This window comes from Anopheles cruzii, chromosome 3, assembly GCF_943734635.1.
Source record: "Anopheles cruzii chromosome 3, idAnoCruzAS_RS32_06, whole genome shotgun sequence".
Classification (NCBI taxonomy): Eukaryota; Metazoa; Arthropoda; class Insecta; order Diptera; family Culicidae; genus Anopheles; species Anopheles cruzii.
This window is the reverse complement of record NC_069145.1, coordinates 77,988,560-78,014,448: the sequence shown is the minus strand read 5'-3', so window position 1 is coordinate 78,014,448 and position 25,889 is coordinate 77,988,560. Positions and strand designations below refer to the sequence as shown.

Below are 25,889 nucleotides of genomic sequence, written 5' to 3'. Positions count from 1 at the left end.
TTTCCTGGCAATGGAATACGGGAATACTGGAACGCCATGGTGGCCCCTTGGTGGACTTGAGAAGCAAAATTATCAACTATCGGGGGCACAGCTGGTCGAGGTCTCTTCGGGATGGGAGATTGAGAGCCAAAAGAGAAGGCGAGAAGACGAGTTCGGAACACTTTTTTCTCAGTCGCCAAGCGGCGAGAAAAGTGAGACCCTCCCGAGTCAGGCAGGGAGGAGAGCGCAAGAAACTTCGTTGCAATTAAACCGGAATTAATTACATTACACTGGCCGAGCCAGGCCACACCATTTTCCCACTCATTCATGAAAAGCTCGTTAATCTAATGCACGGGCCCAACCGAAGCTATTTCCGAAGCCGACGCCGGGCGGCGCGCTGCATTTCCTACGGTGCCAATCTCGGGCTGAAAATCGTTAGGCTAAATTGGAATACCTTTTCCACCGCGGCCAACCGGCCGGCCGGTGGGTGGGTGGTTGGATGTCGCGTCACGGTTCACATGCAATCAACATTATTGCAACCGTCGTCGGGTCGGCGCGTAGTGCAATACCCATCCCATCCCAAGACCACGGGACCGCGCGTCGTCATCGTCGTCGTCGTCGTCGGTGGAGAAAAATGGTGAATGAAAATGTACCCCGGTCCCCGGAAGCACCGCCCCCGTGGCCGACCCCACCCACCGTGGTGCTGTTGGTCAAGGGAGTCGGTTTCAGCGCGGGCGAGCGATCTTCACGATTGTGATCGTGAATGGGCGGCGGCGGCGGCGACGGTCGAGACTCTCGGGCCGGGCCGGGCGAAAGTGAGCCGAGTCTGGTGGCGCAGTAATTTACCAACACGGAACGGACGGCCGCGCGTCTTCCGCCACTGCACGCTTAGTAATGTGCACACGGCCGGAGGCGTCGTCTAGAGTTACTCAATGAAACGGTGCCCGGTTCCTCCCGCTTCGGTTCGCCTTAACGGACGACGGGCGTATGTTTACTACACTCGGATTCAGCCATCTTTTAAGGCGTTTTACTGGCCAATCCGAAACGTGGTGATGTAAGTATTAAGAAACTCAGATCGAGAACCGAGAAGAAACAGAAAATATTGAACAGTTTTTTTTTTCAAACTCACATCGTCATTGCTGGTGAAGTTACAAGTTCAGGAATGATTGAATGTAGCCGATATTAGTTCATTGATCCAACCAAATAATCGTTTGGAATCATTCAAGGAACAGCTGGGTAGATAAAAATGATCGAGTTGGGCTTAACTGCAAAAATTAACCTTGCACACTTGTGTGGTGAATTTAATTGTTTTGTGGTGAATTACTTGTATAAATAAGGTTTGGAAAACAGCCAAGGAAAATTTGGTCGGCTATTTAAAAGACTGCGGCAAACAGTCTTACCTTAACACCCGGTTCCTCAATGCCTACTTCTAGGTTTATCACCCTTCTATCTTCAGTAAGCCATTCTTTTGTGACGGCTATTTTTCGAGCAGTTTCAAAGCAGCCATTTGACTGCAAACAATTCGCCGAATGCGCGAACACTTGAAAATACATCGTCTTTAAGACAATCCATTAATACCGACCGATATTCGAGCAGTTTCAAGCAGTTTCGAGCAGCTCAGTGCAGTTCACCTTCCCGAGGCGGCAATACCTTCACCGCCGTGTGCGCTTTCGCACACATGACCCACATCCGCTGAGTGAGGATTTTGTGGCCTCTGCCTTTCTACGTTTCGTGGCTGCACTTCTCGACTGGACGCGGACTCTGTCTGTCTGCCGAATTAGATGTTTGTCGCGTGTCGAGTGTAGGCGGTCGCGAGTGTAGGCCCCGCAGCGGCCAATGTTTGCACGATCCTTACCCCCAATTGCGAAACTGAGTAACCCACCCGAAATGGCGACGATCAGCAGTACGCGCGTCCGAAAAACAACGCGGACACCTATTTGCGCGGTGGCTTTTGTTGAACTTGCTTGAAAAAAAAAGTGCCAGCACCCGGATCATTATTTACCCATTCGTGTGTTCGAGGGGAGTTTCGGTGTGGCACAGAAACCGGAGCGGGCGGCAGCAGCAACAAAAAACCAGTAATAAATCCAGCCCAAGCCGCATTTCGCAACGCCTTTCACTGGGGGAACCCGAACATGTCACGCGGCTGGCCAGCAAACGCTTTGCAAAATGTGCACTCCTTTTTTCGGCGGACCCCGAATCTCCTTGGCACGTTTGGTGTGTGTGTCAGACGCAGCCGCAGACCTTCGCGCGGAGAGGTCTCTCCGGTTTTTGGGTTTTGCCAAGCTACTTGGCGGTCCCCGTGTGTGTGGCCCCGACGAGACGACGAGGCACCCAGATTTCGCGAGCGAGCGAGCGAGTGATGATTCACGGCACGAAAAGAAACCGGGCCACCGCGCGCCCACAGGTCCTGCATCCTCGGCCGACTATAGAACCCAGTTGGGGTCCAAGAAAGGGTGCCGGAAAGACGGAGGAGGGTCACAGAAAACCTTCAGACGGGGACGGGACGAATATAACTCGCCAAGGGCCACCACCAAGAGGACAGGTAATTTGTCTGCGGTGCTGTCGGGCGGTGCAGGACCTTCGGAGGTGAGCAGGTTACCCGACGCGATGGTCGTTCCTTCAGGTGGCGGTGCATGAAATATTGCGGACCTTCTCAGGGACGCCGCTGCGGTCCGCTGTCACCGGCCCGCGATGCCCGCGATATCACCGAGAGCGATCAAGTCACTTACCCCGCCGGACGGCCGCTATGACCTTGTCTCGTAGGACCCACCTCACCCGGACAGCACGTTGCATTCGATTTGCATGCGAAACGACGGCCAATGGCTGGCAGGCTGACTGCCCTCCAACCGGCGCACCGGTGCGAGGCCAATGTTGTGTGAGAACCCTACATCCTGCCCTACACGAAGACCCCCCGGTCCGCACCGCCCCGCGGGATCGCTGATACAATCATCAACACCTATCGCCGGGCGAACGGAAAAAAGAACCGGAATGGATGGCGGACGCTGCCGTCGGAGCCGGAAGAGACCCACCTGGAAGAGAGGTGTCTCCCAGGCCCGGACAGGTGCCGGGGTGGAAGGCGCCCGTCACCCCGCGTGTGCTCCGGAACGGGGGAAGGGAAAAACACAGAAATTTCATTTAAATGAGGGGTAATTTGTTTCTTCATCGCACGGGCCGATCCAAAGGCTCTCCACCCGACACTGACTGGATGTGATCGCGATGGGAAACGAGGGACTCCCATTCTTTTGCGAAGCCACCAGCAGCAAACTCGTTCCGTGGGACGACGTCAGGGTCCCGGCCGAGGGGAGGGTCGTCGCTAAATGAAACGCAACCCAACCGACCGACCGACCGACCGACATGATAAAAACCCGAACGACTTACGGTGACATAAAGCCCTGCGCGCGAACCAGTTTATGGTCGCGACGCGGCCTAGGACACGGCCTGTCCGCGTGCGCTCATCGTAAAATCCTTCAAACAGGGGATTAAATATCACTCGATCAGTACCGGGGCGAGCGCCGTGCATGCAATCGGGAACCTCCAAACGTAGTCGAGGGACGAACCACGGAGCATTTCCTGTTTGCGGACCCTCTCTTTGCGGCCGCGGCAGCCCAACCGACCGCCGCTATCTTGAGTCCTCCCCGCAAGCGCGTTCGTGACGAGTTGAGAACAACGGGCTCCGTAAGTGGCCCCGTCACCGGCGGCCATGGTTTGGACATAAAATCCGCAACGACCGTCCGACCGCGACATCGCGCGCCATAATGACCCGCCATTAGCCCGCCGGCCGGCCGGCCATCCGCCCGGCAAGCAATAATTCGGTTTTTAAATCCCTAACTGAGCCGTCCCGCCGTCCGTGGGCCACATTTACATGTTAGAATGCACATAGAGCAACCCCATAGAGCACGTAGAGCGGACGTTGCAGTCACCCAGTCAAGGTTCTCCAATGGGCGTTGAGGTCTCTCCTTACTGCTCCTTGACACAGCTTAACACAGGCTGCGCTAATCAATCAATCACCGAGGTGATGAGTCAAAAACGAGCTACCCAAATGAGCATAATTTTATTAATTGAATAATAAGTAAATAAAATGGCGTAAATGGGAGTAAATCAAATTGGGTGAGTGGCTTTCGTGAGTCGAACTGTCAGAAGATTGACCACCTGAAGATTCACTAGCTTTCATTCTTCATATTGAGCTGCATCTTGAACATGAGTGATCCCCAAAAGATAGTTTGAAGGATAATAAAATTAAGTGGGACTGGGACTGGGAAGAAATATGTTTGGGCATGCCAAAAGTTGCACAACATAAAAAGCCAACATACCAACATAAAAGCACAACATAGATATTGTGAAAATAATCCCAAAATGCATTCAATGAATCAACATGATTGTAGCGACCCAGAAACATATCAAAACTGCGTGAGTTAGAACCCAATAGTATTTGTCGCCAGCACCGCGCGCGTCACCGGTCACCGGCACATCGCACCATCCCAACACGGACACACGCCGCCCACCGATGCACGAGTTATGCAAATCACCGGTGCGCGAAAAAAGGGATGAGCGGCGTGGGGCGGCGAGTGAAAATTACTAAACATTTTTCCTCGCCAGTGATTTATGTTTCGGGGAAATTGTGTTTTCTCCCCCACACGTGGCCCCAGCGTTTATGCTTCGCGCGCGCGACGAGAAGCATCGCCCACACATCGCGCCTTTCTCTCCCTCTCTCTAGCTGCGTCGTGCATTATCCGCATCGGCGACGGTCTCGGGGCGCTAAATATGTTCGAATGCAAATGTGCAAAGTGCGGTAATAAAATAATTGTCAAGCGTTTTGTTCCACTTTGCATATGCAAAGAGGGTGAAAGAAAGAAAGAAAGGGGAAAACGCGGTGAACGGGGAGGCCACTTTTCTATGCAAAAACCCGCCAGGTTCGTTCGCCAGGAGTGTTATTGAATGTTGGCGAAATGGCGCTACAAAGAAAGAGAGCGTCGCGTTTTATTGTGCATCGTAAACTGGGGACTGCAGCTGGCAATGAAACATGCTCTCTAACACCGGAACGGAACACGGAACTGATGCCGCCGCCGGGCCAAGACCTCGAGTGACACAAGTTTGGGCGAACGAGTGAGGCATTGGAAAACATAATTTCATAATTTGGCTCCGTCAATTTGCACACTTTCCCGAAACGTTCCCGAACTTTTCGCCGGAGAGCAACCCTCCGCGTGAGACTGATGCGCGCGGCGTGAACGGCGTGATGATGATGAGCTTTCGACACTAAAGTGTTGCCTCTGGAATGTTAGCACCCAACACACGCGGCACACCGCGAAGAACCGCGCCTCTCGACTGGTGCTTTGATTTTATTGCTTTCCGCAAAATCGTGTGTTGATGAGGCCACGGCGGCGGCGCTCATCACTCATTACGCGCGCGAAGGCTTTTTCCGCACAACCGCCGCGCGGATTTTCACACCACCACCCCGCAACAACAACAAGTGCCTCTTCTTATCATCAATCATTTCGCATTCCGCCGGCTTGTGGTCCGGGCCGACTGCATGCATTTCGATGCAGCCCCGGGCGGCCACACGTGCGCCGCGCCGCCGGCGGGGACCGCGTCGTGACACGGTGAATAATTTATGGTCGTTTTATGATAGCCGTATTTTTGTTTGCCGTTGTTTAGCGAGCATAACGACGCCGCACGACGCTGCCACAGCGAATTTGTTTTTCGTCCTCCACGATGCAGATCTAGAGAGGGATGCGTTAGAGACATTGTATCGGGCCGGTGTTCGGTGTTTGGTTTCCGTAGTGCGTTCAATGTAGCCACTTTGTAGTAATCGTCAGGGACCCCGCCGAGGTCTGTGTCTTCAGAATATTGCTACAGCTCGAGTGTGCTAAACGATCAGCGATCACGGGTCGCGGGAGTTGGAGAGCATTCTCACGGCTACTTGAAGCGAACTCCTGCTAACTAGGTATGGTCTTTCTGCACAATCACAAGGAGGCATTAAATGTGAAATGTACCAATTCTATTATTCCTAACTCTCTTCTCCAAGACCTGATTTGTGGAGCGATAATTCTTGATCATTTAGACGCAAACTCGATTTTTGGCTATTCGATCAACTCCAGAGGCCGCTCCAAAGACACCTTTTACAGTCAATAGTTGAGATAGGAGCCGAAACAAAGAAAGTGTTGAAGGTCTATTTCTATAAAGAACTTTTCGGACCGTTTTTAAAATTGGAATAAATCTAAGCATAGATGTATTGCATAGAGTAGGGATCAATTTAAAGCTGGTGACATAGATTTAGAAGAACTAACAAAGAATTTGTAGAGCAATAGGCGAACTCCCGATTTTTCTTTGGTCACAGTATTATTAGGCAATTCAAATTCCAGGAGGGTCTTCCTAATTTTGCTCTTATTTGAAAGGCAACACTTCTAAAATGCTCGCATGCTTTTGGTTGTTATAAGCTTATTTGGGCCAATTTGACCAATAAAAAAAATTGGAAAAAAATATTTAAAAGAGATACATAGAATAAGGATACCGACCTACTACTAGAGCAGATAAACCAAACTATCCTTATTTGACCACAAATCATGCAAAATTTCAAAACAAACGCCTCACCAATAGGGCAACTGGCAACTGGCGCGGCTCACGTAGTAGTGCCCGGGGGGATTCCACTCCAGTTCACAGTAATGTAATTCCGTTCGGCAAGTACCCCACGAGAGCCACTTGCTACTGAATTGATTAAAATTCGTTACGAGCCCGTGGGACCGACCGTGGGGTGCTTCACCGATTTACAGTCTGCGTGACAGACGGAAAGAAAACAAAGGTAGGTGGAACGGGGAAAACCAATCGCCACCCGATTGTTGTCTGCGCAAATGTCCCTTCCTTTCCTCTCTCTCGCCGTGCCGTATCGTGCCGTGTTTGGTGCTGTTTAAAATTCAGCAGACAGAATACATTTAATGCCACTGCGCGCTAATTGCGTCCCCAAAACGCAGGCCGAGAAAAGGATCCAAAGGACACACACGACGGAGCGGGGCGGGGTGGTGCTCGATAGTGTGTGCTCGACCACCGGGTGCCGGGTGCGAAACGATTTTATTACAAATAAAGTGGCCACGCGTTTGCATATCGATGCCGAGGTCGGTGGCAAATGCAGCAAGCTGATCGCCGTGTGGCCACGTTAGTAACGTCATTTGCTCTACTTACACGCTCTCCGTCGTCGTGTGGTCAATTATTTTCGGTTCGGCCATCCAAATTGCTTACCTGAAAATAATGAAGGCAAATGAAAGGGGAGGTGAGCGATAGAATTATGTGCTTTGATAGTAAATCGTTAACAGAGCAGAACGTTTTTATCACACGACCCCACCGGAAGTGGGTGAGAATCATAACCTCCAAAATTATCTATTAAAACAGACAGAGGCCCTCCGCGAGTCTGAGAAACTAATTTACCGTGATAGAAATCAGTTTACACGGTGTGCATTCATCATTCGGGCACCTCGGGGAAAATCTGAAACTCATCAGCACCGAGCACACACACGCAAGGTGTCTTCCGCTTTTTTATTATTTTGTTCCACTTGAGCCCATCGAAAGCATATGCCATGCAACGCAGCCCCGAGCGCATACCGCGTCATCTGTTGGCCCCGCCGGCCGGGGCCAACTCGTCGCGCTGCTGTCTGGAAGACGTTCCCATCGGGCTGATACTGACCAATAATAGCGTCAGCAACTCAGCTGCGCCCAAAACTTAATGACTCATCGCTGGCCGACGCGGCAAGGGTTGAGGAGATGATGATGAGTTAGCTGTTGTTTTTCCTGCGGGTTTCCTTTCGGGACTTTCGGTATCTGGGTGCACTAATTTTTCCAGACCCAAAATCAAATTTCCTGGGCACATGGCGTATGCCGTAGCATGTCTGTGTGTTTGCTGATTGAAACATGCACGAACTTCGAAACAAATGTCTGGCGTCGATGGCTGCTCCGCGGTGGTTTCCGGCCCGAAAGAAGTGCTGAAGCCGAACACAACAAAACCCTTACACGTGTAATGCTACGTGTTACACGCCACATTAACAGCATTAAGGGCGGTGGTGGTTGCGGGTGCTGGCCCGTCGGCTCGGGGGCTAATTATGCTGCGATGCGTTTGCCGCGCGAAACACTATGATTAGTCGACCAGGCCGGCCGTATGCTAAACGGTGTGAGTAAATTGTAGGCTATCCGCGCGCGATCGCCTTAACAACTCGGCGGGAATGAATGAAACAGAAACGCGCGCCAGGCCAGCCAACATTAGATTGCAGTTCCATCTAAATCCGCCCACCGGAAAGCATCGATGCGCTTTAGATGATTTAATCAACGGTGCCGCCGCAGAGGTAAGCATAACCCAGCATAACACAGAGAAAACGATACGCAGCAGCTGCTGCTGCTGTTACTGTGGTGATAATTCGATTTTAATAGCAAAATAAATGGTTCCCGCGCCGTTCACACTAACCACCTTCTTCGCTCGGGTGCCGTGTCTTTATCAATGAGCACGAGTTGTTGTAAAATACAATCAAAACCGCCAGCTAGTCGGCCGGTCGGTGGCACACAAAATGGGCGCAATTTCTCCAGTGCAGTTCCGGTTGAAGCAGAGCCACCGCGCCCTTTTAGGTTCGACCACCACGCAGGAGAAACACACGCATCGAACACACATCAGCCAACGCCCTCCTAATGACTTTTATGAAGAGTGATAACAACGATAATCAACCCCCGGGGGCCCGTTGCCCGTGCTTATGCTCGCCCTATGATTGATATCACCAGCGAGTCACCGAGTCGCCAATCACCTCTCCGTTAACTGCGCAGCCATTTTCAACCATCATGACATCACCAGCGCAAGGCATCGCCGGGGTGCGCATAAATGCATAATGCATCTCTCTATCGCTTGGCCCATAACTAGCATCGCGAGCATAAACCGCAGCTCTCGGGTGCGTCCGGATCCCTTTAACAAACGATTGATTTCTCTCTTACTTTCCTCCTGCTACGCGTATTTTAAAGGGATTGTTCGGTTTCGCTTTTTTTTTCGCTTCGTTCGTTTCGTTTCGCACAAAACATATGATCGCCGAGCGGCTTGCGGTTTAAATGCATAATGCATGAGAGCACGCAGAGTACTTCCTTCCTTCGCGCGCGCGACGACAAACGGATGTCCGTCTTCCTAATCAACTTCTTCATTGACCACGCGCTGTGCAGAGCGAGGCAAAAAAAAAACGGCGACCGGAAGAGGATGCGCGCGATAGCTGTCCATAGCTGTGGCCCGCCGCCGTGTGCAGATTGTGATCGTGATCGTACTCATGATCATGTGCATTTTTTTTTTGCGTTGTTGCCAATTGAAATCTGTGCGCTCCTATGTGCAAGCGGTTAGGGTAAAGTCCTTTAAACTGCTCGAAACTGCTCGAAATTGCTCGAACTATGGAATTTACTTAGTAAAGGGTACTTTACTATGGCCTTTTACTTATCCTGTTAGTTCTTTTGTTTTAAATTGAAAGAAAAATGCAATCATCATCATGCGCCAGGCTTTCGGATTTCATTTTTATTATTTATCACCGTCGGTAAATGAAAGCATCCCTTCGTACCATTCGATCTTCGTTTCAGACCACTTCCTTTAGGGTGATTGATAGGAGGATGAAAGGAGTCAAACGATACAAATGGAAGCATAATCGGTGTTGGCTTGCGCTACCACCGCAACATTTAATCAACCCTAATTTAAACGATTCATCACCGCTTTTATTTGTCAAACCCGTGGTGCCGAACCGGAGGCTCGATCGTCTTAAGTGATCACCACTTTAGTCCCCGAATCAGCCTGATCTCTATGCGCAGCGCGCGTTTGGGTGTGCGTGTGCGAGGTTGTTTGGCCTTGCCCGTTGACATTTGTTGACAGATGGTAGAAGGAAAAAAAACGCTGCACAAAACCCGCAACATCCAAAACATACTAATTCCGGGCCAGAGAAGAAGATCAAATCAAACGACGTGCGATGCGATCAAACGCGAACGCGGGTCGGTCTGTCGGGGAGTCTGGGCGATGAATCAAAACGGCAGCACCACGACACCAAAGCGAGAGATAACGGCAGTTTATGAATGAAACCACTTTTTCCCTTCATAAACTATCGGCGGCCGCGGCCATTCGCGTGTGTGTTCGCCTCTTTATTATTATTTTTTTGCCGCCGTCGTTCTTCTTTCTCTCTTTTGTTGTCGTACCTCTAGCTCTCTCTCTCTGCCTCTATTTCGCCGGAGCGATGAAATGAATGACGCGCCGACGGCCGACGAATCGCCGGCGACTTTAACTGTGAATGAACCGCGCGGCGCGGCTGCGAGAGTTGTGTGCGCTCGCGCTTCGCGGTTGGGCTGACTTCGGTTGGTGGGCTGGATGAATGAATCGAAAGGCACGGGCGGGGTAGAGAGAGAGAGAGAGAAAAATGTGCGGCAGCCACAACAACGGCCTGGGGCCGGCCGGCCACAGCAAACAACAACAACCACAGCAGCAGCAGCAGCAGCAGCTCCCGCCAACATAAGCACGTCGCGTCGAGCGCGACAGGCTCTCGCGGCTCGCATCGATCGCGCTGTCTAATTCCAAAGCTCCAAAGCGCACCGGTGGAATGCACCGGTCACGATCACAGGAGGATATGCGCAGTGCAGTGACAGCGCGAGAGAGCGAAAGGGACGAACCGGCCGAGATCGCCACACGTTTACCCTCGGTACTCTTGTTGGTGTGTTTGGATAATGCCTGGTTTCTCGCCAGGGGCAGTCAATAACTTTCTTCTGTCGCGTGTTTGCAAGCAGAGACTTCGCTTTTTGTTTGAAGACGTGTCGGCGTGATCCTCTCGAAGGCGACCTGACCCAGTTTCCCAGCAGTGCCTCGATCGATTTATGAAGTGATAAATTTAATGGAATGTTTTGACTGTTACCGCCGCGCGACACGTAGAGACGACAAAATAGGCAGATTTACGAGCGGAGGCAGAGTCGCGAGTCCACCATATTTTGATAGAATCGGGTCGTCTGCGTCGCATCGAATTATCGGAAGTCGTCAGTTCGAATCCTGACCCAATAGTTGAAGAATCATTTAAAATTCAACTTCAAATAACCGATGTCCATTGCATTATTCGAAAAAATTCTGAAAAAAATTAAACTTTTTCATGCAATTGCCTTAAATGTAGTCGTTTTGACAACGAGGGCCGATATCCAAGGCATCCCTGAACTCAATGACAGATAACGTTCGGAATGTTCGCACTATCTAACGGGCACCACCCCCTGCAGTGAGCTGATATGACGCAAGTTAAGCCCAGTTGTATCGCCCAGCTCGGAGGAGTTCTGGAGTGTCCAAACGGCCCTGTAGCGATCTCGCCTTAGTCTCATCAATCACCCCACGAGGGAGTCACAATTGAGCTGACGAAGGCATTGAGAGTACATGTGTAGTAACTCTCTGTGTTCTGTGTTCTCTCTCTGTCTCTGCCTCTGCTCCATACCCAGAGACCACAGACCTGTCCTCCGACCGAACGACCGGCAAAGTCGACTGCATTCCTGCGGACAGCCATTTCTCGACCCTGACGGCGGCACTTGCAGCAGTGCGCACCCCCGTGATGTGGGTGGTGTGTTGTGCTGCATCGTGTCAATGACGGTCGCTAGCCTTCGCGACCCGACCGACCGCAGCAGACACACAACACAGTTGCATAAACAACCTAAACCCAGAGCGAACGGCCTCTTTACACGACGACGACAGCTGCTGTTGGTGGGGCTATTAATGACCGTGTCGATCAAACTACCGCGCGTACACTTCTCACGATCGATCGATCGCTGACACTGACCTAAGCCAACGCCGCCACTGCGCCACTGCGTCGCCCACTAGCCGAGTCACCGAGCGCCACAAAATCCCGTTTAAGAAGGTGTCTCGTGAGGGCGCGTAATGCATCTGGAATGCAGTCAGCGCTGAGAGTCACGAGGCGCGCGTGTTCAGCATTCACATCACGGAACAGCAGGAGGTTGAACCCGAATGGTTGATGACAGCACCTGGGAAAGTCCCCGAAAAGCTGGCGACGAGAACACCTCATCGGCACACTCGCAATGATGAGCAATCCGGTGAGCCGATGATCATTGTAAGGGGCATAGTCATTCGATAAATTGTTGCGCGCGACCAGATCCCCGTTCGAGAATTCCGCGCAACGCGCGTGCATTGGAACAATAACAGAGCGCCGTCGAATTTACGCCGAAACGTGCTCGGGACGATTTGTTGTGCCTGAATCCGACATTTCTCTAATGGCAGAAACCGCAAGGGTGTTGCAGCAGCAGCCGCCTCGTGGGTTTTATTGCATAATCGAGATGTAGGCGCGCGCGTAGGCAGCGCGTCTGCGTCAAACGTTAAAATAAATTCCAGGAAGCGCGGCAGATTTATTGTCGAAAAACCGATCGAAATTACAGCGAATTCACATCTTTGACGGGTTCGTCTTTGTAACCGCCTCATCGTAGGAGAGCTGTGGATGGTGAACGACGCTTGACTCGTGGGACTATAATAGAACCGTGATGTCGAAATCGAAAATTCTACTCTACTGTAAGGTTCCAGGTCGTGACGGTGTAAATAGCTAAATCGACAGCAAGCAAGGAAATAATATTACGATAAATCACTCAGTAACAAACAATTTTTTCATGTCAATGTCTTGGCTTTGCGAAACACTTTACGGCTTTACTCTATGGCATGGAGCAGGTGCTCGATTCCCAATTTTCCCGAATTCCCGAAACCCAATTTATAGACATTTTTATTGTGTTATCCTGCGAGGTTGTTCCAATTTGAAGTGAAAAAAAATCCTTCAAAACACCCATTCGACCGTCACACTAACTCAAAATAATTTTTCGGAACGTAGCGTAAGGCAAACAAAAGTGCTCGAAACTACTCGAATATGGATAGCTGAAGGATATAAAGTGAAGATCGGTCCATAGATATTTAAATGTTCGTTGAATAATTAAGAAACTGGGCTTAATTACTTTAATACTATACTACTTTAGCAAATGAATCGCTTAATCAGAGTGTTAAAATGATTAAAATTTACTACAAACGTGGCGATTTGAAAACGCTCATTTTCTGGCAAAATTTTGTTCAAATTTAGAAAAGGCAGATATTTTATTTAGCAGCTACGTAAACAAGCCGCATCTGGGGCACCGAAAACCCTCGTTCGATTGAAGACAAGACATGTTTTACGCAGAAGTGGTGACCGTATGGTGCGCAATTTGAGCTTTTTTTTAGAAAATGACGCAGGGAGGACCAATACCGCCAATTCCAGCATAAAATTTTGTCTTTTGGGTGATGTCAATTGGCCACCAAAAGATCATGCGACACCGTTGGACCTCTTTCTTGTGCGGCTACGCAAAAGATCGTGTCTATTGCTGACCAGCCTGTAACTTTGGAGCATTTGAATAATAACATTCGGCAGTTTATGGCCGAGGTAACGAGGTCTGTTATAGATCACGTACCACGTCAAAGGAGAGCAGTACTGGTCAATTTTACCGATACCGATTGCGCCATTAAGTAGCGATTGTGCCCTGCGCGGTGCCCGTTTCAAGTCTCGTTGCGAGAAGGAGCGTGTGGCTGCACTTGACTCTCACACGTGCACATTTCGAGAAGCTCGTAATACGAAACCCTCGTAATCTGTCGATCACCGCAAATCATGCCATTGATCATCTTCGCAATGAATTGCCAACAAACGCGACTTATCGACCAAATCACAGCCGAGGGCCTTGGCTGGTGAAGTATCTTGTTGTTCGCGAGAAGGAGCGTTTTCCCTGATTGGGAAAACTCGAAAGCGAGGTAGGATCTCGCACCGGAGAAGAGGTCGCTGCGGTCTCGCAGGAGGCGCATTTATCGAAGATAAATAGTAGTAGTGTTGGGGGCGGCGGCTAGGGACTGCCCGCGGGCTCAAGATCCGGTGCCGGTGGGTGCGGTGTGCCGTAACGATCGTAAAATATGATAATTCCGGCCCGGTCCGCCCTTCCGCCCTGCGAAAACGAAATTAATTTCGCAACATTGTTGCCACCCATCCCGCCCAGGCCCAGACCTAGGGATTTATGTTGGGTCTCCCGTCCCTCCCGAGCCCGGGACTGCTGCACAGAAGTGCAACACACGCACACGGAGGGGTTTAATGTTTATGCATCCCTCTGTGCGGTCCCCCTCCGTTTTCGCAACCCGCTCACGGGAGAGACAGCGGTGCACCCAAGCGGCGGCGGCGGCAACGTCGTCGTCATCTTCGAAAGAACGACGCTGTGCGACGCCCGCAGGCGTTACAATAAATTATCCGCCAACGTTTTTTTTTTTTTCCTTTGGCCCATTTCTTCCGTCGGTCCTCCTCCACAACGACCGACCCTCCCAGGACACTTCACTCGTGGGTGGCGTCGTGTGTTATTTATTGAGGCATGAAAAACGTTTCTAATTACCGACCGGTAGCCGCGCGGACGAGTGCGCAGAGAAAGAGAGGGGGCGGTGTCCGCAGCGGCAGCAGCTGATTGCGCCCACTCTGCTGATCCCGGGGTCCGGGGCGAGTGCCCTCGGGATCCTCGGAGGGCAGCCCATTACACCCGAGATGATCACATATCTCGCGCCGGTCAGTGAGTAATGCGCTGCTGTGCAGTGGCCGCGCGTCTGGCGGCGACGGCTGCATTCATTAGTCGGGAAATTAATCAACACTCGATCGCGTGCACACACAGAGCCATCGCTCGCCAACGCAACATTGTATTTGCGTCCGTTTAGACCCTCACTTTATGTGTGTTGTGATCGAGTTGGGCATAACAAAATTACGTTACCGTAGGAATACAAATTAACGGTGGTTTTTAAGGGAAAGACAGTACTCGAGCAGTATTCGAGCACTTTTCGAGCAGTATTCGAGCACTACTAATCGAATGCCCTGCGTTCTCCACTCAGAAAATTATGCTTCTCGTTCCGAAATTAACCGAAACTAACTTCAAAAAGTGAACCAAGCTTCCAGTTTGACCCTTTGGCGTTTGACTTCACCCTTCACTAGGCCCTTTTCTTTATGCTTCTCTTATCATTTGCCAGCTTATCACATCTTTTACCCTCTGTGAACCATCATTTGTTCAACCTACTTCTTGCGTGTGTGCACTCGTCTTATCTATTGGGCCTACCGATGCACCACGCAGACCTCATATGCACTCTGCATTCGCTTCACTTCCGATGCGTTGCCGAACGAATGAATGGACGGCGCCGTATGACGATGACGCGCACACCATTGAAAACGCTCGGTACCACCACCCGGCCCGGCCCGGGGCCAACCCAGACCAACCCTCCCCAAACGGCTGCACAAAACAACAGACCGACGGGGTTCAGGCGTGACGATGATGATGATGTGTCCGATCGGTTGACCCACATTCACACGAGCGGCCGCCGCGGCAGAGGTACAGCCGAAAGGGTTTTTGGGGAGCTTCTGTTCGTCAGTCTCTGTATGTGTATCCCGTTTATGGTATTTACGGATTGCAGGCGTCTTTTTTTCGTTTCGTTTCGTTTTTGTTGGCTGCTGCAACATTCAATTGACCACACACTTCGGGAGGCGCTGTGCTGTGTATGTGTCGCGACACTAATCGCCAGATACTTCACAAACGCGCACACACACAAAGACACACGGGTGTGTTGTATATTTGTGCATTCGCTTGCTGTTTACGCCCGGCGGGTTTCATTCATGCATTGCATGCTGCAACACCCCCGGGCAGGACGCGGTCTCGTGACCATTCCGAGAGGGAACGGTTCGGGGCCAATGAGATCAGCCGGCGGCGTGAGATTTGATTCGGCCAGATGATGAACGTGCCATGGTCATTGTTGAGAACTATTGGTTTCACGTGCACGGCGCTAGGGCGCTGGTGGTGATGTGTCACGCAACCCTTAATCAATTATTCATAGTCTACCATTGGCCCCCACCCTGAGATCATTCTGACACTTCAATGGCCATTTGTTTTGCGCCTTTCGCGTGCTTCACTTCTTGGCGAGTGCAATGCAATTTTCGTGTGCTTTCAAACAAGATTTGAATCGTTTTCGCATCTATTTAATAATGAGCGATCTTCACGGTCGAAAAATGCATTTCTGGCGAATTGAATCGCGCCAAGTACGGCAAGTTCAACGCAAGATCTGTCTGAGAGTTTTGACCAGGATCCTTTTGGAATAATTCGATCGATTATTACACGGCTAACCCGACAACCAAGCTCTGAATTTATATCACTCAATTGCTTAAGTACTTATCATTTTTAATTATGTAAATATCGAATTTAATACCTGTGTTTAGAGTACTCAATTACTGTTAAGGTTTCAACGTTAAAGTAAAAGAGTTTGAAGATACTCTTGATGGTGAATCATGTCTTCGGAAGGATTAATTAATTATTGAAGTCCTGGAAGTGTGATGGATTAAAGATTATTTAAATCAAATGTCAATCGACACTGCCATCGGTTTCGCACGATAAGCGAGCGTTAGGAAGTAATTTTAAATGAATCATTGCAAAGATTCATTTAAAAATTAAGTCAAAATAAAGTAAGTAGTAAAAAAGACAGTAAAATACTCCACTTCCCAAACAAACACATATGGTCGCCATCGCCGCACGTTGCTCGTGCACGATAACTTTATCCGCCGAACGACTCCTCCTTGCTGCTGCTGGCGGGACTCCTCGCGGGAGGACATAATTTATGGAAATCGACAAAATCGACCACCGCAAGGAGAAAATCGCAAAAAGGTGTGTGGGAAAATCTGCCCCCGGGGGCGCGCGATGAAATATCGATTCCTGTTATCGACCTGCGAGGTGCAACAGGTCCTCCCCCTGCGCCCTTCCTGCTGCCAGCTACCCGCCAGCGACATATAATCCCCATCGGCTGCGCAACCACTCGAGAGAGATTCAAGGAAAGCCACCGAGGCGGCCGAGGCCACGGTGGCGTCGCGATAGCGCGTTTGTTTTATGTGCAACATTGTTGCACCTTCATGCAGCGGCGCCGCAAACATTGCTCATACCGTCCGTCCCTGAGAGACGGAACTCTGTGTGCCCCCAATAATGTGCCGTCGTCCCGCAGCCGCCGCCGCCGTGGACGCATATTATCGTTATTATTGTTATTAGCGGTCATTTCTCTCCGTCTTTTCTTAACGCCCCGCCGTTTAGCTCTCTCTCTCTCCCGCTCTGTCTGCCTCCAGCAGACTCCAGCGATCGATATGATTGATGTATACATTTTTTTCGCATTATTGAAAGCACAATGCCGGCCGCCTCTGGCCTCAGGGGGGCAGAGCACTTAACCTTGATTATGACATTTGCTGTCAAACTGCAGCGGGTTCTGTGTGAGTTTATGCAAAAATCGCATCATAAACCGGCCATAACGCACCCCGCGGTCCGAGATCCGGACGACGTTAAATGGCAATAGGAGAGTGTGCTGTGCCCTCAGCTACGTCTACGTCTCTCGCTAGTTGCAGTCGTGCCCACAACCCCCCACCGGGACGAACGTCCTCGGTGGGAGGCAATGGATGATCGATCACCGGTCATGGGCGCGATCGCGAGACCCGGAGCCGGACTTCTGCAGTGCTCTTATCAGCCGTGGATCGGCCGTGCTGGAAAACAGCTGAGCGCGCCTGAGAACCAGCCCATGGGCCCGGTCATCAATTACCGCCACACGATCGCGCGTTTGCACATTAAATCGCAAAGAGGGCTGCATGCTGCCTGCTGTCCGTCCGCTTCACTCACCGCCCGAAATCACTGCACCCGCCACAGGATACGGACGGCGGAGAGGGCTGCGCAACAATGTTGCAAATTAAATTGTGCTCAATTTGCTCACGCCATCGCGGGCCGCGGGCCACCTTCTCCTGCTGCTTCCGCCCGGCTCTCTCTCTCTCTGCCGGCAGCCGGTTCTTTGTTGCAACTCTCAGCAAAACCACACTGCACCACGTGCGCTTTTCTGCATCAACATGAGGCAACCGTTAAGAGGCGACCCTCCTCTTCGGTCGGCCCTTGGACGTCTCACAGCTGTTCTTGAGGTAACTCTCTCTTACTCTCACGGGCAGGCTCGGTCTTGATTGAATGGCCACTTCGTGGCTGGTGAACTTCAAGACGAACCCTTGCCACCCACCCGAGAGTGGGCGCCTTTTTCCGCTGACCAATCGTAATTGGAGGACCCGCCAGGGAATGCTCCCGACAGTAAGACCGTATGCTCAATTCATGTTTGAGCTGAACACAGTTTTTAATTAAAATCAGACTTTCCGTCTCTTCGCTTTTCAATTATGTGTTAAAGTCTAATATGAAGTGTCATCGGCGTCTCCCTCTCTCTAGGGAGAGAGCGATAATTATTAAAACACTTTTTCTTGTCCGACCGGCGGTACCGGTTCCCCGCGATGGGGCTGGGGCCGGTTGTGTATATGATGATAATAGCTGTCGTCGTCGCGGCGCGAGGATGGCATCGATTTATGCAAACGACTATCACACGCGAAGGTAGTTTGTATAAACAGCAGCAGCAACAACTTGCTGTCTGCCCTTTCCCGGCGCGTATTATCGCCCTCACGAGCGCGCCGCCCCAACACGAAAAAGGTTGCCGGTGGCGTTGTTTTGCCAGTAACACCCGCAACTCCGCAGCCGCATCCCGGCGGACACACCCCATCCGGGGTGTGTGCACCGAATATACGTTTCAGTTTAATGAAGCGCACGTTCGAGTCACAATTTCTGCGTAGAGAACGCTGCCAGTGGAGGAAAGTGTCTGAGAGCACTTCGGAAGACAGCTACGACTACTGGGGTGTTCAATAAGTTCGAAGACGCGAGTTCGTAGCTACGTTTCGAACAGACGGCCCTGCTTCGAGCCTTTTTTCTGTTATATTGGTACACTCTTCAAATGAACGTATGTGAAGTTTCATTTCAATTGATCACTTAATTCTTGTTTTTACAAGCCATTTATTATCGACGTGTCACCGTATTTTTACATCGGAAAAAAACAAGTTCCGTTCAGTGATAGAATTCTTATTTTTAGAGGGTTTGAAAGCAAAAGAAATTTATGAACGAATGTTGAAAGTGTATAAGGACTCTTCGCCTTTCAATTAGTACATTAAAAGAGGTGTTTCTGAATTTAAACGTTGTCGTACGATCAAGACGATCCACGTCAAAGACGCCCAAAGACGTCAAAGGCGCCCAGAGAGACGACCAAACAGACCTAACTCCTGAAATCGTAGAACAAATACAAGATATCGTATTGGAAAATCGTCGAATGACTGAAAGAGATTTAGTACAAGGCTGAATAATAAAATGTAGTGAATAACAAAGTGTAGTTCAAACCATAAAAATATATTTTTTCTTATCGATCCTCCGAACTTATTGAACACCCCAGAATCCTCTGTTCTTTACCAAAATTGTCATATACTATTTTATCAATTATTTTTAACCGGTTTTATTTGGATTTTCAAAACAATCCACCGGGTCGTCGGGTCGTCTCCTTACGCCTTTCACCGTTTTCCAATAACAACCTGGGCCACTTTTTACGTTAACCCCCACAACAAACGTTTGAATGAGGAGGTTATCAATTTCTTTTTTTAATGGAAAATTTACGTTACGATCCAGCCACTTAGGGTGAGAGGAGGCCCACTTTTGGCCGTTACATTTTCCTGCTTCGTAAGCCATTTCTATTTTATCACGGCCATTCACAGAGTGATGAGAAAATGCACCGCTGCTGCACTTCGGGAGGGAAGCAGAATCGCATCTTCAGGAGAGCCAGCGACCCGGCGTCTGGCTTCGGTCCGGTGGCTATAAAAATGCGCGGCGCAATCACTTTAGTAGTCGTGTCCCAGCCGGAGAGTACTAGCGGCCTAGAGTCCGGCCGAGGGCGCGCGCGCGTCAGGATCTTTACGCGTCTTAGGGGCCATAAAAAAATCATGCCCCGGTGCGCGCGTTCCCAGATCAGGGGCCATGCTCGTTAGCGAACGCAGAAGTGAAGCAGATGGCCGGGGCCACTCCGGCTTCTGGGGCAATTGCTTCGTAAAAAACCAGGGACCAGGAGGCTGCCGGGGCGAAGGATCTCTCAACGATGTGCTTTATATCTTCACCCGGACCCGGACGCAGTTTGACTGAACGATTTATGATCTATCTCTCTCTCTGTCTCTCTCTTCTCCCCGGATCTGGAATGGATCTTGATCACACGAGCACCACTGCCGCCGAGTCGTTGGCATCGATCGATTTCAATCATAAAAAAGAAATACGATTCAGTGTGTCCTGCTGCTGCTGCTGTGGTGGCCGCCTCCCGGTGGTAGTGGAGTCCTCTCGCATCGCCGGGCTCAACGCAATAAATGGGTGGCGATGGGCTGCGGTTTTACCCCCGCGCGTCATCGCCGGGACGAGAGCCGGTCTTTTAAAGCCAATCTCCCGTGACCGTCCGGGCTCTGGAGCGAGGACCTCGGGACTGAGGGGGGCGAAACCGGCTCCTCAACTCGGTCAGTCAACCGTGGGCATGAAATGCAGCGGGCAGTAAAAAAAACATGGGGCCCGTGAGGCCATTCGAGCGTGCAGCAACCGCCGCCGTCGAGAGCGGGAAGAGTATTTAAATTATGCTAGGTCAGGGCAGTGTACATTTATTTTAATTTTTAATTACTGCTACCCGCCGGGAGGGTCTGCACCCGGCCTGCACCCCGGCTGATACCACATCGTGGAGACGACGACGACGCAGACGGCCAAAGACGTATGCGTGCTGGCCGGTACATTGTAGCGCACACGTGTAAGATGCACTAGCAGTACGGTGGAGTAAATCAGCATTTAAAGGGTATTTAAAGTTGATGGAAAAGACGCCCATTTTAGGGTGCGTTAAACGAGAAAATATCTGTTAACCACCACTATCATCATCAGCATCGAAGGGCCAATGCGAAGCGGTGATTGATAATTAACCCGAAGAGTCATTCGCTTCTTTTGCGTCTTTACCTTTGGGCCCGGGTAGATCATTTACCCGTTAAGACGTTAGCATATTGGGGCAGTAAATCTCCCACAAAAAAAAATAACGAATAACAAAAGTGGCATTATTTCTTGATGGAGACGCCTGGTCGCTAGTAAGTTTGGCACGTGTTAAGCAGTGTTTCTAATGGCGGTTTGTAATACGATCGAGTATCGCAAAATTCGAGCACTTATTCGAGCACCTACATTTCAAAAGCTCAGCTCGCTATCAATACTCCACATGAGTGGGGTTATTATTATGTGTAGCTTACCTTGCTCAGCTTTTCGCCCTCATGGTGCGGCAGCATCTGCCGGAGGCTCTGGAAGCCGGCATTGATGCTCTGCATGCGGCGCCGCTCATTACTGTTCGCGATCTCGCGACGCATCCGCTTCTCGTCCTTATCCATCGGTAGGCCACCGTTGTTGCTACCGCCGTTGCCGTTGCTGCTGCAACCAGACGACGAAGACGTTAAGCCACCGCCGTTGTTGTTGCTGATGTGACTGCCGTTGTTGTTGTTGTTGTTGTGGTTTCCGCCACCGTTATTTTCATCACTTTTCACACACACATATCTGCGCCCGGAACGGGGAGAAAAAAAATAGAGAAAGAAACGTTACAGAATGGTGCAGGAAAAAAAAGGTCGACTCGAAATGGGTCACAAGCCGATGGCGTAACGCTGACTGTGACTGTTACTGTTCGGTTGCTGCTAAATTTAGTACACTTTTTGCACCTCTTCCGGTGTGATTCCGGGCTGTCAATCCTGCCGGAGCCTTCGACGAAACGACGCCGTGACGTAATTCGAAACTATTTCCATCAACATAAATCAACCGGGCCGGGCCGGAATAGGCACAATAATGGCAATCCTGAAAGTGTCTCCTGTGGTTCCGCTTTTTTGGGCACTTAATCATTTCGCTAAGCAACAAAAAAGAGGACCAATTTTCGTCTGTCAACGCCCGGCGGAACAAGCAAACAAACAAAACAAACGCACATCGTAGAGAATCCGTGCGTGAACACCGGGCGAAACCCGGCGTCAAAACACACTGGCGCGCACTCGCTTCGATCCTTCGCTGACCTACATTTGACGCCAAAGACGCAGTACTTCGCCGACGACGACGGCGAGATCCGGAAATAATGGAAATGGCCTTCGACTGAGAATAATAAACCCGAAACACGCTGCCTCACTACACCGGGGCCTTTCGACGCCATTTCAACGAGACCCGAACGAGCTGCTGCTGAACAGCTGAAAGTGTTCGAAAAATATTCACACGCTTTTTGGGGATTTTTCTTTTCGGGGGTTTTCGGCCGAGTGGGCGTCAAGCATCGTTTGGGAGTAGTTGGGAGGGCGTTAGCCGGTGCTCGTGCCCGTGGATCATCTCTCTAATTCATCCATCACCGAGTGAGCGAACGAACGGCAGAGAGAGAGAGAGAGCGAGGGACTCCTTGACACGCCTGACAGTCTGTCACTTCAGCCGGCAGCAGTATTTATGGACCCTCCCCGTCGGGTGGTGGGTGTGCCGCGCTCCTCAATAAATAGGCCGCTTTTTTTCGGTTGCACTGTTCCGTCCTCTTATCTGCCCACATCAGTGACTGCTTGGCATCAGCCGGCCGGCGCTTCAGATCAAAAATAGACCTCAACAACACGGCCAGCGGCGGCAAATTATTGTTACGGATCGCCGGGGGTGCAGGGGGGAACTAATAGCATTTTGGGTGTCTGTCTGTCTCTCTTTCCTTCTAACGTAGTGCGTAGTGTGTGCGTACGTGCTTTGCGGCACGCTATGCGCCAGCGACCCGGTCCGTCGGAAGGAACGATAGAGAGAGAGAAATCGAGAAGCATCCCTCTCGGAATATGCTCGACGACGGGTGCACGACCTTTACGAGGCCCGCTCTCTCTCCCGCTCGCCGGTTTTGGTCTCGTTCGCTGAACCTTGGTATCACACACCGAACCGACTGACTGACACGCAGCGCACCCCGTCAAATGTGACAGGTGGAGCTCTGACCTAGTTATGATGGGTTTTAACACTCCCCGACCCGACCGGCCGGCCGGCCGACGCAAAGGAACACAAAAATATGGTTGTAAAAACGCCTCACACACAGCAAGTGAAAACGGTCCGCCAGACATATGCTAAACAACACACGACACCCTTCGCTAAACGGTAGGGACTTGCTAAAATGTCTTCGGCTTCCTGCTTTCTTGGGAGCGAGTATGTGGTTATGTTGGCGGCCGCCGAGAGCAAGAAGAAAAATCCTGCGGCAGGTCGAGAAAATCAATTTTACTTTCTAAACCTCGTGTTAATAATTTAGTGAACTTCAGCTCCCGGGGTTTACACTTCCGTCTGGCAGGGTGGCTCCGGTCCTTTCCGGGTTGGCTTTGGTCCAGCAAACATAAACTACAGAAATCACTCATTTCTTCGATGTGATGAACACAACATTCGACATTACATTCTGTAGATGGGCAGGTATTATCGTCGCCCTCTTTTAGTTTACGGAGATTGAAGACACACTAGCGAACAATTTAAGAAAATTTATTCCATAACGCCCGCCTTTCAATTCACATTTTTTTATTTACTTAAATGTAAAGCATTCTAATCGATACAAAAACGAGCCAAGCTTCCAAGCAATCTTTTAAAAAAATTCTGCAAAAATGGCCGGAAAGAGCTCCTTCATCTAATCGATTGTTAGTAAAAGGAAGCTTCTGCCTTCTGCCAATAGTTTAGTAGTTTAATCGAATTAGTCCTGGGACCCGATGTTTTACATAAGAACCCAACCGGGCCTCCCTGGAGAGTGTTGTCTACAAACCAGCCTTTTTTCGAAGGCCAAGTTGTAACGACACCCACATTACGACTTAAACTTCCAGCCCCGGGCGACGACAAACGGCACAGACGCAGCGCAACTATTCGAAAATCATAAAAATATTAACGAGCGGCATATACTACACATCATCCCCCAGCGGCCATCGTCAACGCCGACCCGCAATAATTCTTTCAACTCCTAGTCGAGTGACGTTTTGATGGCGGCGTCGAAGAGCACTCGAGAGTAGGGCGGTGGGGGTAGTGGGGTTCCTAGTGCTCGTCGTGTGCCGTATCCCTCGGGAATCGATCGAGTGCGGCCGGCCGAGAACCGGAGACCAAGCGGAGGAAAAGGAAACTCCAACTCCGACTCCGTGGCCTTGCAAGTGGCGCCCTTCACAGAAAACAGGAAAACAATCGAGGGTCGTGTTGTGTTGTGGTTATGTTGTTGATTTCGTCTCCCTTTAAGCGCCGCAGAGTCGAAGAGAAATGTTAAATCCGATTACCTCGGCGAGCGGTTTGATTTATTTTTGAGTCCTCATTTACGATCCCCGCGATCGGAGCGCACTCTGTGGCAGTGAAGCAATTTTATGCCTTTATGGAAATCGCGTTAATATTTACAACCCTGCGCGCAGTTCTTGAAAATTTAATTTCCAGACCGCCGACGGACCCCGCGGGGAACGGTCGCAGCACTCGGAAGGATTGCTCCGTTTGCCTATTTATGCGGATCGAACATTATTCTGTGAAAAGTTCCATTTAGCACAGCACAGTGTTCGAACGGCCGCTGTCGTTTGGGTGTTAAATTAGAAAATGGTCACTTACGATGGAGGCGCAATGCTTCAAAAGCGGCCCGCGGCCTCGTTATGTTTCACATCGTTGTGCGACCAAAAGCTCTCGCTCTTGTTCGCTCTTTGTCTCTTTCTCCCGCTGAAATCGGTGTTAATTTGTAACACATGAACTGGACCGATCGTTCGGGTGGCCCCCTCCCCGCTGGACCAGTGATCTGGAACAATCCTGACTCTGGAAACATGTGGCGGCGTTTCCCAATTAACTTGCACCTCCCGGTTTTTGGGGCGCCACACTGGCAGTGGAAAAGTACCTGAACCGCATCGGCGCCTTCACGGCGTTCGAACGTTCCGCACCGTCACTTCAGGTAGCCCTTGATCCTCTCGAGTGGCGACTATAAATCGAGCAGCAATTCGATCACGGTTTCGAGCGGTTTTCGATCGATGATCGTTCATAAAATGAAATAAATTTACATGGAGCAATAAGCCATTTTGCAGTCAAAAACTGCTCGAAACTGCTCGAATATTTGTTTTCGGCCTGTAACTCGCATTTTTGGAAGCGTCCAAGCAGCACAATTAAGGTGGTTGAAACGCCAACAATTGAGGTCTCAAAAGAACACTTATTAATGTGTAAGTAGATCGTACATTAGCCTCAGAATCGGAAGCGAGTAGTAACTAACTGCTCGAATCGATGAAATTTTTGCCATCTTTACTGTTACCGTAGCATCTTCAATAGGATGAGAATTCTTGAACCATGATTGCCACAACTTTGTACAGCTTTGCAAAACTATTTCTAGAGAGCTTCAATCAGAGGTAGGAACAAACTAATTCGCCACTAGGGCTTCGATACTATCGTCTTAGCGCACCTATAGTAATCGTTCCGTCCTGCGATCCAATTTTCTAAGCCCGCCACCGCCCTCATGTTTACACCACGCGGGATTAAGACTCGACACCGTCGTCGTGGTCGCCACATAGTAACCATTTCCGTCGATCCGTCGTAGTAGTAATCGGACTCGGAGCGAGGCAACCCAGCCGAGGGAGAAATTCGAATAAATAAACAGCCCCAAATTTCGCGCACGAGGAAACCGAAGGAGAAGGAACACACACCGAGAGTCGGCAGCAAGAGGACGCGCGTGGTGGAGGGCGGGCGCACGCATATAGCGCGCGCTTTATTTCATAAAACGCAAAACCCCTCGGCCGCGCGTATGCGAGCCGAATCGGTGGCTCAAGGTTAGCCGCGCCGTCGGCCCTCGACCCTCGCTCCTTTCAGCACCACCACCGCCACCGACCCGGCGAAACATTATTGCGAACTCTTTACGATAACGGGGACCCACCAGAGTAGCTCCCCACCCGAAAAAAAAACAGCCAGCGGAACCAACACACACACACACACAGTGCGCGCAGAAAAATATGCCAACATCATCCGAGTCGAGCGAGTGAGATAGA

At 50.6% G+C, this 25,889-nt stretch overlaps 1 protein-coding gene across 1 annotated transcript in view; it reads right to left on the bottom strand.

Moving 5' to 3' along the window:
* LOC128271054 (uncharacterized) overlaps positions 1-25,889 on the bottom strand; it is a 105,460-nt gene that overhangs the window by 51,675 nt on the left and 27,896 nt on the right. Inside the window, exon 3 of the mRNA XM_053008487.1 lies at positions 21,147-21,444. Coding sequence (XP_052864447.1) covers positions 21,147-21,444 — 298 coding nt within the window. The remainder of the gene's footprint in view (positions 1-21,146; positions 21,445-25,889) is intronic.